Genomic DNA, 13834 nt, shown 5'->3' with positions numbered 1-13834 from the left:
AAGCAGAAAGTATTGCAGCTCATTCATTTCTCCTCGCTTGCTAATGCAATTGAGGAAATTAATTATAAGTTATTAATTTGTTGGCATTGGACCCCGACAAAATTATACTCTTTACATACAGTATATATAATTCTCTATATTGTTAGAGAGGTTGTAATCAAATGGGCATACATGCTCATATTTGTTGGTTCTGCCCTATAATTTTACAATACTGTCTATTGGTCGTAGATCTAATAGGAAAGATCCCCAGTGGAATTTGACCCTTGGGTTCTTTTGTTTCATTGTATGGGTAAATCAACAGGCCTTATAAAAAAAAAAATCCATCATGCCGCATCTGCTTTATGTGCGGAAGCTTTGATTCTCCTTTATTGGCTTAAATCTCAACATCCTCCATCATATTGTTGGTTCCAGAGGATAGATCATTTTTTTGTCTTATGGAAAATTTGACTTCCAATTCTAGGGGTAAACAGCAAATTTATATGAAAATGTGGGCCTGTTGGATCACCTTTTGGACTACACCAGCTTATCTAGAGGTAATGGCAAATAATCTGGAATTTTTTGTATGATGTACATTAGGAAATGAGAATGATCGCAAAGTGTGAGCAAAAGGACCGTATTTAATTAAAATATTGTAAATGTTTGATTGTGATGGTTGTGATGCTTAATTTCTGATGTTTTGTGTTGCCTTTTCTATTATTTTAAGAAGTATACTATAAAAATGAATAAACATCAAAAAAGTCTATTTTTATTAGCTTTCCACAGTGAATCCAAGGAAAATGAAGTTCACATATACAGTATTAGATGTTAGACGTGTTTAGCACTCTAGCCTAACTGTGCCATTATTGTGACCATGTAGTATTTGTCTCACCATTTTTGCTTGGGTCAGATATCTGCTGCAGGTCAATAAAATGAGTGGCCAGCGCTACGTCCCCAATGTGAGCATCATCCAGGACCTGAATTCTTATCTTCCGAGCAAGAGGAGGGAAAAGTTCAATGAAAGTGACTTGCTCATTCCATTCTGGGATGTTGGTGTCACTTTCCACAGATGTTTCTCCCTAAATGGCAAACAAGTGATCAGAACAATTCTTCTGTTGGCTGCAAAAATGATTTTAAAATACCAACAAATCTGAAATTTTTTTAGTTATGATTATCAATCACATATAACGCAACTGTGCACCAGGTACTGGCCATACCCCCAGCCAATGGCTCACAATCATGTGATTAGTATGTACCAAAGTCTATCCAGACAGGGGGTATTTATTGCTCTACTTATTATCTGTAACATTGGGAACTTAAAGTGCAACTAAATGTTCCTGTATGAGAGCCTGAACAAGTACTAAATCTGGTTTCTATAAGATGCACAAGCCAAATCCTCCTTGAATCCTCTTATACTCCCACTCTCAGGCACTGCAAATCACATATGGTGGCTTTCATCAAAAGAGACAGTGCTGTCAATCTAGAAAAGTAGTGGGCCCGACTAGGTGTGGCCAGGGGCTGATTGACAAGCTACAGGCTAGTGAATCAGCAGTGACAAAGCTGATAACTACGCCCCGGCAGCATTTTGCCATCCCACTGTAGTGGAAGCAAGCACAGCCTACATTAGGTTGGCATGATGCTGCACTGCTTCTGAATTTAGTGCTGGCAGTGGTGGCATCCTGCCCATTTGGGACCTTGTCTCTGCAGTTTATATGTTTCTCCTCTGTTGGTGTGCGTTTCCTCATACAATCCAAAATACTGAGATCACTGAAGTCCAGCTTATGGCCAAATTGGCAAAAGATAATGGGTCTGTACTTGCTGGCCGCACATAAAATAATGTAATTGTACAACCTGCTATAGATCAACCAATAACTATGCAGAAGAAGGGACTGGATACAAATTGAAAGAGTTGTATAGATATGGCCTCAAGTAACATAGTAAACCTAAAGGACACTGCACAGCAGGGGCGGACCTACCGCCGGTGCAGCTGGTGCGGCCGCCTCGGGGCCCAAGGCGCTTGTAGGGGCCCAAGGCGCTTGTAGGGACCCACTGAAGTCCGTCCCGGGGATTGAGGGCAGAGGGGGTCCGGCCGCCGCATCGGCGATCACGCTTCTCAGGAGGAGAGAGCTGAGAGGAGTGATCGCCGCTCTCGATCACTGAAGCCGCACACAGTAGTGACATCTGTACACAGATTCTTCTCCTCCTCGGCGGCTGCAGCCAAAGAGCCGCCGAGGGGAGAAGAATCTGTACAGATGTCCCTAATGTGTGCCGGCTTCAGTGATCAGTCTGCCGGCGGCCACCAGCTGCTTCCTCCTCACACTTCAGCTACAACAGGAGGAAGACTGCAGGAGCACACTGGCCAGCTGAAGATTAAAGAAAAGGTATTGGAGAGAAGTCTGCTCGAATATGGCTGCACCCCCCACCTGGAGAGAAAGAGGGCAGATCACATCTGTGGGCACTGTAAGTTTTTATTCACTCTGTGTCACATCTGCTGACCTCTGCGCTCTGCGTCACACCCTGACCTATGCGTCACACCCTGACCTCTGCGTCTCACCCTGACCTCTGCGCTCTGCGTCTCACCCTGACCACTGCGCTCTGCGTCACACCCTGACCTCTGCAATCTGTGTCACACCCTGACCACTGCGCTCTGCGTCACACCCTGACCTCTGCAATCTGCGTCACACCCTGACCTCTGCGCTCTGCCTTACAACTGACCTCTACAGCTTGGAAATTAAATTGTTAAAATTGATTCAGGTGCGTTAGGTCCTGCACAGCAGCCTTCTGTGGAACCACCCGGCATCTGCTTACAGCACGTTTGCCGCCCGCACATCTTCCCCTCCTGAGACCCTCCGCACCCCTCCTGAGACCCTCTGCCCAAGACATCAGGCCGGCATTCCAGAGCAAAGAGGCAGAACAAAGTATGTACCAAATTCATATACTATCATTCTGCATTGCTTTATAATGTATTGCTGGGATTTGTAGTCCTCTACAGATGATGGCATTCTGCATTAGAGTGTAAGCTCCTCTGTACAGAGACTGCTGTGACTGGTTCAGTGTCCTCTGTACAGTACTATGGTATATGTCAGAGCTATATGAATGTAAAATAATAGTTTGGGAGGGGGGGGGGGGTTAGGGGGCCAGTGAGATCCAGTTCTGGCACCCCCCTTGGGAACAGGAAGGGGGGCCCCGAGAAAAAAAATCTTGCACGAGGGCCCTTTGTTCGTTAGGTCCGCCACTGCTGCACAGAGATGGTGTAATCAGATGGTGTAATCATATTCATCTAGATTGATATTAGTAAAGATGGTGGACCATACCTGCTGACCAGCAAATAGAACCTGTACATATGGATCAATAAAGACCTTCTTCTCCCCCATGATCTTAGAGAAACTTCCCATGATGCCATCATTCATGCTGGGTAAGCCTTCAGCTTTATAGATTTTAACACTGATTTTAGACCATGGCCTCTCGGCTGGGACCCTCTTGGGGAGCAGTAAGTTCCTACAAGAAGCAAAATTAGAACATTATAGCATCCTAAGGAAGACTGGAACTGTGGAGGACACTGATGCATGTGTACCTTTAAAAAAATTATCTTTTAACTCACACGGGGGAATGCACAGCGTTTTGTAATTATATTTACTTTTTATACTCACATTAACAGAAAATACTTCATTATGATTAGATTTTTCCAACCAGCCGCTTACCAGACTAACCTTAACTATTTTACTGTTTGCAAAACTAATAGCTGAATAATGAGAAGTGGACTATGCCTCCCCCATTCTATACCTGCTCTGTGTAGCTATGCATAGAGTTTCAAACAAGGAGAGACAGCTACTGCTATGCTCTGACTTTGGAAAACCCATAGCAATGATGCACCTTATATGAAAAGTTTAATTGTAAAATATTATATAGGGATGTTCAGATACCAGTTCAGATACCAGTGCCGATACTTACCATTTTCACGAGAACTACCAGAGTTGCAGCAGTTGCAGCTGTGACAGGGCCCTGGAGCTCCACCACTGTCCTGAAATCATTACTATATAAATGTACTAAGTACGGTACTTGGTATCTGAACATCCCTGGTTTTATATAGAAAAAAGTATAAAACTTCAGTTTAAAAGCTTGTAAACCTAAAATAGAAGGGTGCCAGGAACAGGGTCAGAAATTAGGCAGAGAGATCTCACTGCCTGATACCCCAAAACAAATAAGAAGGAACAGGGTCAGAAATTAGGCAGAGAGATCTCACTGCCTGATACCCCAAGACAAGTAAGAAGCCAGGGGCCGACTCATATCATCGGTATTCACCTAAAATGAAAATACCACTTTTGGGCAGAAGGCTCTTTAATTTTTATATGCAAAGGTCTTGTTAAAGGAGAATTATGAGGCGAGTGATTTTCACTCAATGAAACTTTGACAGGTCGGCTCAGATTATGACAATGAAACTGTCACAGGTCGGCTCAGATTATGACAATGCAACTGTGACAGGTCGGCTCAGATTATGAACAGGTCGGCTCAGATTATGACAATGAAACTGTCACAGGTCGGCTCAGATTATGACAATGAAACTTTGACAGGTCGGCTCAGATTATGACAATGAAACTGTCACAGGTCGGCTCAGATTATGACAATGAAACTGTCACAGGTCGGCTCAGATTATGACAATGCAACTGTGACAGGTCGGCTCAGATTATGACAATGAAACTGTCACAGGTCGGCTCAGATTATGACAATGAAACTGTCACAGGTCGGCTCAGTAGATCGGGAAGTGAGCGAACACATACCGGCGCTCGCTCACTTCTCGATCTATCCGTGCAGAGAGCCGTGACGGCTCCCTGCAGGGATTCCCCCCCTCCCCTGTCTGATCCGCCAGCGCTAACTGGCGGAACGGACGGGAGAGGGGGCGGGTACAGCTAGATAGGCAGAGCCAGCTGTCAATCACGCAGCTGGGTGGATCCAGACAGAATTTTGGTGACGGGAGGACGCTAGTCTGTGTCCTCCCGTTACCCTTAGGAGAACTAAGGGAAAAGCCCTAACCCCATAGTTCTCCTTTAAATAAATAGTCCAACTCTGACATTTCAGTTGTGGGTAGATGCCTGTGGAGTGAATAACCCTTTAATTCATATATCTTAGGAACCACTGAAGTGAGAGCACTTGAGTCTCCATTATGATGGCATCTCATTCCCTATGTCATATTTTGCTCAACCGAGAATGCACAAGGAGCCTTGATACTCTCCAGTTAAAGCAGCAGGAGTCCTCACTCCTCCTAGTACCAACAATGACTACAATTGGCACGTTTCCTAAATGCTAAAATGTCTCAAAATTATGGGGAGAATTTATCAAAGCAATGACGACAGTTTTAGCCTCTTAGATCATTTTGTTTATGTGCAAATCTGTCTTTTAACCTGAGCAAATCTGTCTTTTAACCTGAGCAAATCTGTCTTTTAACACTGTATGTGTTTTGCCCCTGTTTTGACCAGAGCTTGCACTACTTTTTCAATGGCATGCTTTTTGTACATGTTTTTCAAATGAACGTTTTTTTTGCACCTGTTTTGCACCTGTTTGCATCTGCACTTGTTCTGGGGCTGTATGAAACTGGAGCATCACCTAAAAAAACAGTCACAACTTAAGAAGTCCCCATGACCACTTCTTCAAGAAGCAACAGTTAAAGTGACATTATCAGGGATCCCAACCTGAAAGAAGCACTTTCAGGGAGGTGTCCCTCTCATTTCCGGGAGGTGCTCCCCCCCCCCCCCCCCCCCCCACGGAGGAGAGGTTAGGGGGGCTGGGAGAGAGCACCCCCCTGAAATGATGGCAGATAGCACAGGAAGCAATAGCTTCTTTGCTATCTGCAGGCTTTCTTTTTTTTTTTTTTTGTATTCTGACAGTTGCAGTCGTCAGAATTTTTTACAAAAAGGCATACGAATGCATAGCTAGATTCCTATTGGCTATTGCACTTTGCAATAGCCAATAGGAAACTAGGTAATGCACCCGTCCACTGCTGCTTTCAATCAGCAGAAGAGGACCTGATAGAAAAATTCAGGTCCCCCTCTGCTGATTGACAGCAGCAGTGGGCGGGTGCATTAGCTAGTTTGCTATTGGCTATTGCAAAGTGCAATAGCCAATAGGAATCTAGCTATGCAATCGTATGCCTTTTTTTTTCTTTTCTGACTGACGGTCGGGCCGCGGCTCCCGATGTCAGAAAAGAAAAAAAAAACGATCGCAGGGAAAGGTTTAATCTGCTTGATAGAGCAGATTAAACCTTTCCGGGAGAAAATGTTTATCTCCCGGGCGGCCGGGAGCCGCTATCTAATAGCGGGAGACTCCCGGAGCTTCCGGGAGAGTTGAGATGTCTGCATTAAAGACAAATTTTTTCCCACCTCCCCCCATGTTAATGTTAGCACTTACCTTAAATGATGTCTCTTATTCCGATCTTTTTCTTCTGTCCTGATGTTTTCATCTGTCCCTCCAGCGGTGCGGCGGCTCTCCGTTCCAGCGCTGACTGCTCTGTCTCTCCGATCCAGTGGTGTCTGCATGCGGGTGCACGCGTCCATACATTTACCTTGCGTCTATGCTCGTCTCCCGGCCGAGAATCCGAACTGCGCATGCGCCCGACCCAAGTTGCCTTGCGGCCGCCCGAGCGGTTTCGTTTTCTCGGGCAGGAGCGAGCAAAGAAAAAGTTTTTTTAAAACTGTTTGCCTATATCTACTGCTTGATAGCAGTAGATGTAGGCAAAAAACGGGAGGGTTTAGAACCCCTTTAAGCTTTTTGCCTGGAGTTACGAGTCTTCTTTCCTGGAGTCTATTAAACCTCATTTATCAACAACATTACACTAGCAACATAAATCTGGTGCAAATATATACCGTGCAAGTTCAAACACTCGCAATTGCTATGATAAATTCCCCCCTATATGTCTAACGAAAATGACATTTATTATCAAGGCTTAGACTGCATTGATAAATAAGGCGCACATAATGTGTAAAATTTGTCACTTAAAGAGATAGGACAGAAAAGTGGAGCAACTCCCTTGATAAATTCCCCCCTATGTATTTATGATTCATAACTATGTCATGTAATTGAATTACCAAGTATTTTTGGTCATTGAACCTGTGCTGGAACATCTTGCGGAGTCCACACATATATTATTATTATTATACAGGATTTATATAGCGCCAACAGTTTGCGCAGCGCTTATATAAAATGATAATGGTTGATCTAAGCCACCAGTGTTCACTGGTTCTCAAAACATCATTTTTGCATGGACAGATTTAGAATTGAGTCTTTCAAAGGGAATTTTATCATCATCAAACACTCTGTGGATGGAACACAGCTCAGCATGGTGTGTCCGCGGAACATTTTACAGTGAATAAGTGCAGTTTGTCGTCATTCATGATGGTGAAGGAAAGTGGGGAATTAGGACTACTGTACAGTTAGAAATTGCAAACTTACTTTTCAATGTCATCATTTTGGGTGCTTGTGGTTGACGGAGGTGCAGTCATTGGGTCTCCTCTTGTTACTACAGACAGATTGCATTTCACAAACCCTTTTATACCCGCTCGGGTATCTTTTGGATCAGTAATCACTGCCCATTTCTGTAGAAATCTGTGATCTGAAGAAAAACGGGTTGAGTATAGGTCATATAAATATTTGGCGCCCAGGCAAATGTTTAAAAAAGTTGTCTTTTTTAAATACGTGTTTCCTAAAAGACTGCAGAATATGATTTTGCAGCATGTGTATCAGAATATATTATCTGTCACTGTATTGAGGGTTTGGCCCAGTTACTGTACCTTGCTGGTTATAGACAGTTCCAACATCTATTTTAAATGTTCCAAGGTTTGTTCCAAAAATTGGGATTCTCTTGGCATGAACAACCTGGAAAGAGATGTAGACAACAATGTAGAGGATTCAGGGTCTGCTATTCCTTGCAGTATAAAGAAACATCAGCTGACACAGATCATGTATTAAATCTAAGTAGAGGTGGGAGTGAGGCACTGGATACGGATCCTTAAGGTCCCCACACACCTTACGATAATCGTACGATAATCGCGGGAAATCCCGCGCTCATACGATTATCGTAAGGTGTGTGGAAGCCGCGCGACCTCTACTACTGTAAGGTCGCACGATTTCTAACTTACGGACATGTTCGAAAACCCGCCGAGCATCGTACAACGTTCGCTCGGGTTTGTGGCATGTCCGTACGATGAAAGCCATACGGGCCAGTGTGCAGCGCTTGGCCGGTTCTCACTTTCTATCCTCCCAGCTGGGACACAGAGCAGCTGCCATAATATTTATACAGATCGTGCCGGTTACTATTTAAACCGGCACGCTGTGTGCAGCTTCTGAGAAGATACGCTATTAGCGTAGCGGGAGTGATGCAAAATGCGCAGCAGGCTTCCCCGCTACGCTAATAGCGTATCTTCTCAGAAGCTGCACACAGTGCACCGGTTTAAATAGTAACCGGCACGCTCTGTATGCATATAATGACAGCGCTGGGCGCTGCTCTGTGTCCCAGCGGGGAGGATAGAAAGTGAGAACCGGCCGAGCGCTGCGGGAGGAGAGCGCTGTGTTTGTGGGGGGGTTTTTTTTGGGGGGGCAAAAAAAATCTTGCACCAGGGCCCTTTGTTCCTTAGGTCCGCCACTGAGGGGAAATTTTTCTTTAGCTTGGTAAATGTGGTGAAATTTCACTTGCACAGAATACCCAATCATGTGCAAGGAATACGGATCCTTAGCTGGTAGGTAAGAGGTCTTAGTTCAGGCCAAATGGCCTAGGTTAGGCAGCTCTGCACAAAATGGGGTTCCCCAGATCGATTTCATCATTGAAAACTTGTGTCTAAACCTTACCCCGGCAACTTTGCTATGGATATCACATGACTCCAAGAGAAACAAAAAGCACTGAAACCCTGGATGTACACTAGTGTAGTGTTCTAGTGGAAAGGGTGTTATTAAATCTAGTGTTTATCACATTGTATGTGGTCTGATACTAATTTGTAGTTCGGTTAATGTGGTTTTCCCCGTAAACAATCTTATCATTGCTTGCCATCTGTCTGCTGCCAGAGGTACTGCAGGGTGTGCCCTGGTGATAGAACAGAACAGCCAATGGGATTGCTAGGAGTAGATATATCCCTCCCCAGCCAATCACTGTTGAATGAACCAGTGGTGCATGCTGGGGGAGGAGATAAATACTTGGGGTGGGCCATGTTAGCGCTCTCTTCCTCCCCCAGGCCCTGCCTGCAGGAAGGCTGTGCTGGACAGGGAAGACCCGTTCCCGAAGACAGGGAGACCCGGTAATGTTCTCCTATATTGGGAAAGCACTGACTGGAAAGGGGAGCGTTACACTAGAACTTTTTCGTTCTGAGTGAAGATGATTTTTAATTTAAGATAATCATGCAGAACACACTTACCGATATCTCAATAAGTTTGTCGAATACAACATCCCGAGCTTCAAGGAATTCAAAAAGGAAATACTATGGGAAAAGACAAATTTATATTGCAAACGTTATTTAGAGAGAGATTTTAAATGTCACGGAGTGTAAATATCGGAGTGTAAATATCTGATCACAAAGTATGTTTCTGAGATTTTAGGAAGATTACATGAAACACTGAGATAATCCCTATATAATCCATTAACACTAGAATATACTGTATACATGTTAAAAAAAAATAAAAAAATAAAAAATATATATATATATAATTTCCTTTACAGTTTAAAGTGACACTAAACTCCGGAGTTAAATCTTAAAATACATTAAAGTTCCTTGACTATTAACAAAAATGTATCTTGTTTGTGTATCACTCGGCTGTAGATCCTCAATCCTTAACCACTTGCTGACCGGGGTGTTTACACCCCCTTCCTGTCCAGGCCATTTTTCAGTATTCAGCGCTGCGGTACTTTGGCTGACGCTTATTCCGTCATGCAACGCTGTACTGAAATGAATTTTATACCATTTTTTGGGGACAGATAGAGCTTTCTTTTGGTGGTAATTAATCACCACTGGGGTTTTTATTTTTTTACTATATAACAAAAAAAGTACTGAATATTTAAAATTTTTAGATTTTTAAAAGGTTTCCCCTTTTATTATTTTAGGAAACATTTATTTTTACCCAATTTTTTGCTAAAATATAAAAGTCGGGGTCACGTCGGGTAAATAGACACCAAACATATCAAGCTCTAAAATTGCGCGCACCCGCGAAATCGCAAAAAAACACCATAGCCAAAATTGGTCAGAAGCGACGCTTTAAAAGATTTTACCGCTCATCAGTTTAGTGTTATCAGTGATTGTTGGCCCTAAAATGATTGCTCTCATTGCGACGTTCGCGGCGTTATGTAACACGTGCTGCATAATTGGAGCAATCGTCGTCTTTGAGTGTAGGCGCATCTAACACATTTTTGCGCATCTATGTGGGGGTGGGGGACTTTAAAAACATTTTGTGGTTTTTTTATGTTTTGTGTGTACATTTTTATTTCTTTTGTGAGCAATTTTTTTTTAAAACTTTTTTTACACTTAACTTTATTGTTATCACATAGGGTGCTAAGAAGTACCCTATGTGATAACAAATTACAGTGACAGGTCCCCTTTATGGAGACATCAGGGGTCTCTAAGACCCCTAATGTCACCTAGGGACCCCCACTGAAGCTGATGAAGCACAGATCTGCTTTATCAGCTTCTCTCTGGTTTCTGTATATACATCACTTCCTGCATTCAGAGACCGGGAGGAGAGCGGAGGGAGATCGGGTCCTGATCTCCCTACGTTCTCAGTGCACAGAGAGACGTCGCTAGGACCGGATGGATGCCGGGATCGCGGGGATGGCGGCGGCAGGGACAGCGACGGTGACCAGAGGTAAGGAGGGGGGGGGCGCACCCTCACTTGTATCATACAAGCGATCGGGCGTCTTTACAGACGCCGGACCGCTTGTATGTAAACGGCCATCGCTGTAAAATCGAGGCGGTTTCCTGCTCGTGCGCGGGCACGAAGGACGTCTAAAGACGCCCACCCGCATCCAGGAGACTCCCGTCCGGCCGTCTTTCAACGATCGGCGAACGGGAGGTGGTTAAAGGAGAACTATGAGATGAGTGCTTTTCACTCACCTCATAGTTCTAGCCGACCTGTGACAATGAGACTGTCACAGGTCGGCTCAGTAGATCGGGAGGTGAGCGAACATATACCGGCGTTCGCTCACTTCTCGATCCTGTCACGGCCCTCTGCCGTGACAGGGGAGGGGCTGGATTCCCCCCTCCCCGCTCTGATCCTCCAACGCTGACTGGAGGAACGAACGGGGAAGGGGGCGGGTACAGCTGGCTCTGCCTCTAAATAGGCAGAGCCAGCTGTCACTCACGCAGCTGGGCGGATCCAGACATAAAGGCAAATAGGCTGTTCAATTTTGCAAGGGAAATTGCACTTTGCGGGGGAAGTATTCCTTAGCTTGTTAAATGTGATGAAATTTCACTTTGCAAAGAATACCCAATCATGTGGAAGGAAAATTAAAAAAAAAACAATATATTTACCTGCACATGATTGGCTGATGGTAGTCAGCAGACCTTTCCTCATTCACTAAATTAATGGGATACTTCCCTTGCAAAGTGAACAGCCTATTAACCTTTAGTAATGTTTAGTAGGCCATGAGATGCAACATACTGTATATCACCTAAAGAGGGAATTCATAAAACCTGAAGCAGACAGAATCTGGAGCAGGTACCCATGTCAACCAATCAGCTTCTTACCTTAGTTTGTCATTTAGGCGTTGAAAATAAAACAGAGAAGCTCATTGGTTGCTATGGGCAACTGCTCCATGTTCTATCTGCTCCAGTTTTTTATTAATTCCCCCCTAGTGGTAGATCTTCCCCAGAAATATAACATAATATATAAGATAAAAGTAATTCAGGAGATAGTGTTGACCTCTTACCCACCTGATTGTAAAAGGGGCAGTTTGTTGATTTTTGGGTTGCAGTGTGTCTTTTTTCATCCCCGACTTTCACATGTACTACTGGATTAATATTGACTCCGATGAGTTTCTGAGCTTGTACGATAGTAATTGCAACCTGCAAAGTGATGTTACATGGTTAGAACCACTACACACATTTCTGAAAATTGTTGTAAGCTACTTTGTCAGAAAGCTGGAAACTGGTACATTTTGAATACTATAAATAGCACAATACAGGTCCTATTAATAACTTAGAGCAAATACCAATATCTGCTCTCCAGCGGCCCCGGGAGCGTTTGCTACACACCGCGCCTGTATTTAGAAATATTCATACAATGCAGGTCGCAATGTGGCACCTTTGGTGTCCCACAGACTCTTCTCTTAGCATAATGCTGGAGAGAAAGCTGTGATTGTAGGCTAACCTGGTCACATAACTTTGACAGGTCACGTGACCGGGCTCACCTCCTCCCAGCTATTCCTTTTTTACATATACAGTACATTGTGGTATTGTGTGGCAATCCCACTGGGGGTTTGTAGTCACCCAGGACTCTCAGCCAGAGGGGCTGAGTGGTTCCAGGAGGCAAGTTCTTATACTGGGAAAGAGCTGACTTTGTGGCTCTTTCCAGGATTTCTGGATTTTGCATGGGATCCTGGAGCTGGGAGATTACGCCAGCCGCAGCTCCCGCCCGCAGCTCCCGCACGCACACACGCACAATGGAAGCGACATCCGCCGGGACCGGCAACAGCACGCCGCCTTCCGGGACCTCGTCCAGTCCTCCCCGAGCCAGGTAAGACATCCCCCGAAAATAAGACCTAGTGTCTTATTTCGTGCAAAAAAAAAAATAAGACACTGTCTTATTTTCGGGGAAACACGGAGAGAATTGGGAGGGATGAAATCTCCATTGCTGGTGCCGGACTTTAGTAGTGGCCAGCACCTAATTGCACACCTGTGCACAGCCCTTATGGAAAGGGTGCTGGCTAATGTTCTGGGCTCCAGCTGGGAAAAGGAACAGAGGTGTTCAGGAGTCAGGAGGACTCCACCCAGAAGTCATAGGGGAGCCAGGTTGCTGTGTATATGTTGGAGGCACCTGGAAAACAGCCAAGGAGGCTTGGAGAACCTGTGGCACATGAGGGTTGTGTGGAGGAGTCGCACCAGAGGTGTGGAAAGCTGCTAAAGAGTAAAGCGTAATTCTGAGGAGTCTTGCTGATAAAAAAAACCCTAAAAGTCCTGGGACTAGGACATATAGAGACAGAAAAAAAAAAATCTCAGAGAACTTTTTACTCTTTGTAAAAACTAAAAAACTTTGTAAAAGTTTGTAAGCTAGAAAATTAATTGGCTGGAGTTGGCCTTTAGGATGTTTAATAAAAACAAGGTAGATGCTTAAACTTAGCTTTTCCACTGCTGGGACAAACAATATGTTTGTGAAGGTTCTCATTTATCGCCAGGGTATGTAAACTTTTGATCAGGGTCATTTGGGTAGTTTCTGTTGTAATTATGATTGGAAAAGAGTAAACACAGTTGATTGATAATAAATGGCTTCAGCCAAACACTACCCATGAGTGACAGAAAGGTTTTCGTGTTATCATTCATATTCTCTGAAAAGTGGCCAGGAAATCATAAATTCTGCCAGGGTATGTTTTTGCTACAGAATCTCTCACAGGAACAATGCATCGACTACAAAAGGAATGAAAATAATTAAATATGAATTTGTATGGTGAGCATCCAAGCAGCATGACAATGTCTCAAATACATTATTATTTTTGATATAGATACTGTATATACTTTTGGGAAACAAAACAACAAAAACAGGGTGTGTTCCATCAACAGGAACAGCATTAAAGAAGAACTCAAAAGCTACTGCTCCTGTGAATGTTGCAGTGTTCCTTATAGAAGAACTCTGGGCAGAATAAAGCTTAACCCTTGAAGTGGGGCTGCCCCCCCCC

At 44.1% G+C, this 13834-nt stretch overlaps 1 protein-coding gene across 1 annotated transcript in view; it reads right to left on the bottom strand.

The window, feature by feature from the left end:
- LOC108799052 (fer-1-like protein 4) overlaps positions 1 to 13834 on the bottom strand; it is a 71698-nt gene that overhangs the window by 30928 nt on the left and 26936 nt on the right. Inside the window, 8 exon segments of the mRNA XM_018570870.1 lie at positions 869 to 1055; positions 3291 to 3474; positions 7420 to 7579; positions 7758 to 7842; positions 9372 to 9434; positions 11877 to 12008; positions 13109 to 13130; positions 13530 to 13565. Of these exon segments, the coding sequence (XP_018426372.1) occupies positions 869 to 1055; positions 3291 to 3474; positions 7420 to 7579; positions 7758 to 7842; positions 9372 to 9434; positions 11877 to 12008; positions 13109 to 13130; positions 13530 to 13565 (869 nt within the window).

The sequence above is a fragment of the Nanorana parkeri genome, unplaced genomic scaffold (genome assembly GCF_000935625.1).
Source record: "Nanorana parkeri isolate BGI_ZX_2015 unplaced genomic scaffold, ASM93562v1 scaffold1617, whole genome shotgun sequence".
Taxonomy (NCBI): Eukaryota; Metazoa; Chordata; class Amphibia; order Anura; family Dicroglossidae; genus Nanorana; species Nanorana parkeri.
This window is presented reverse-complemented; position numbering and strand designations above follow the sequence as displayed.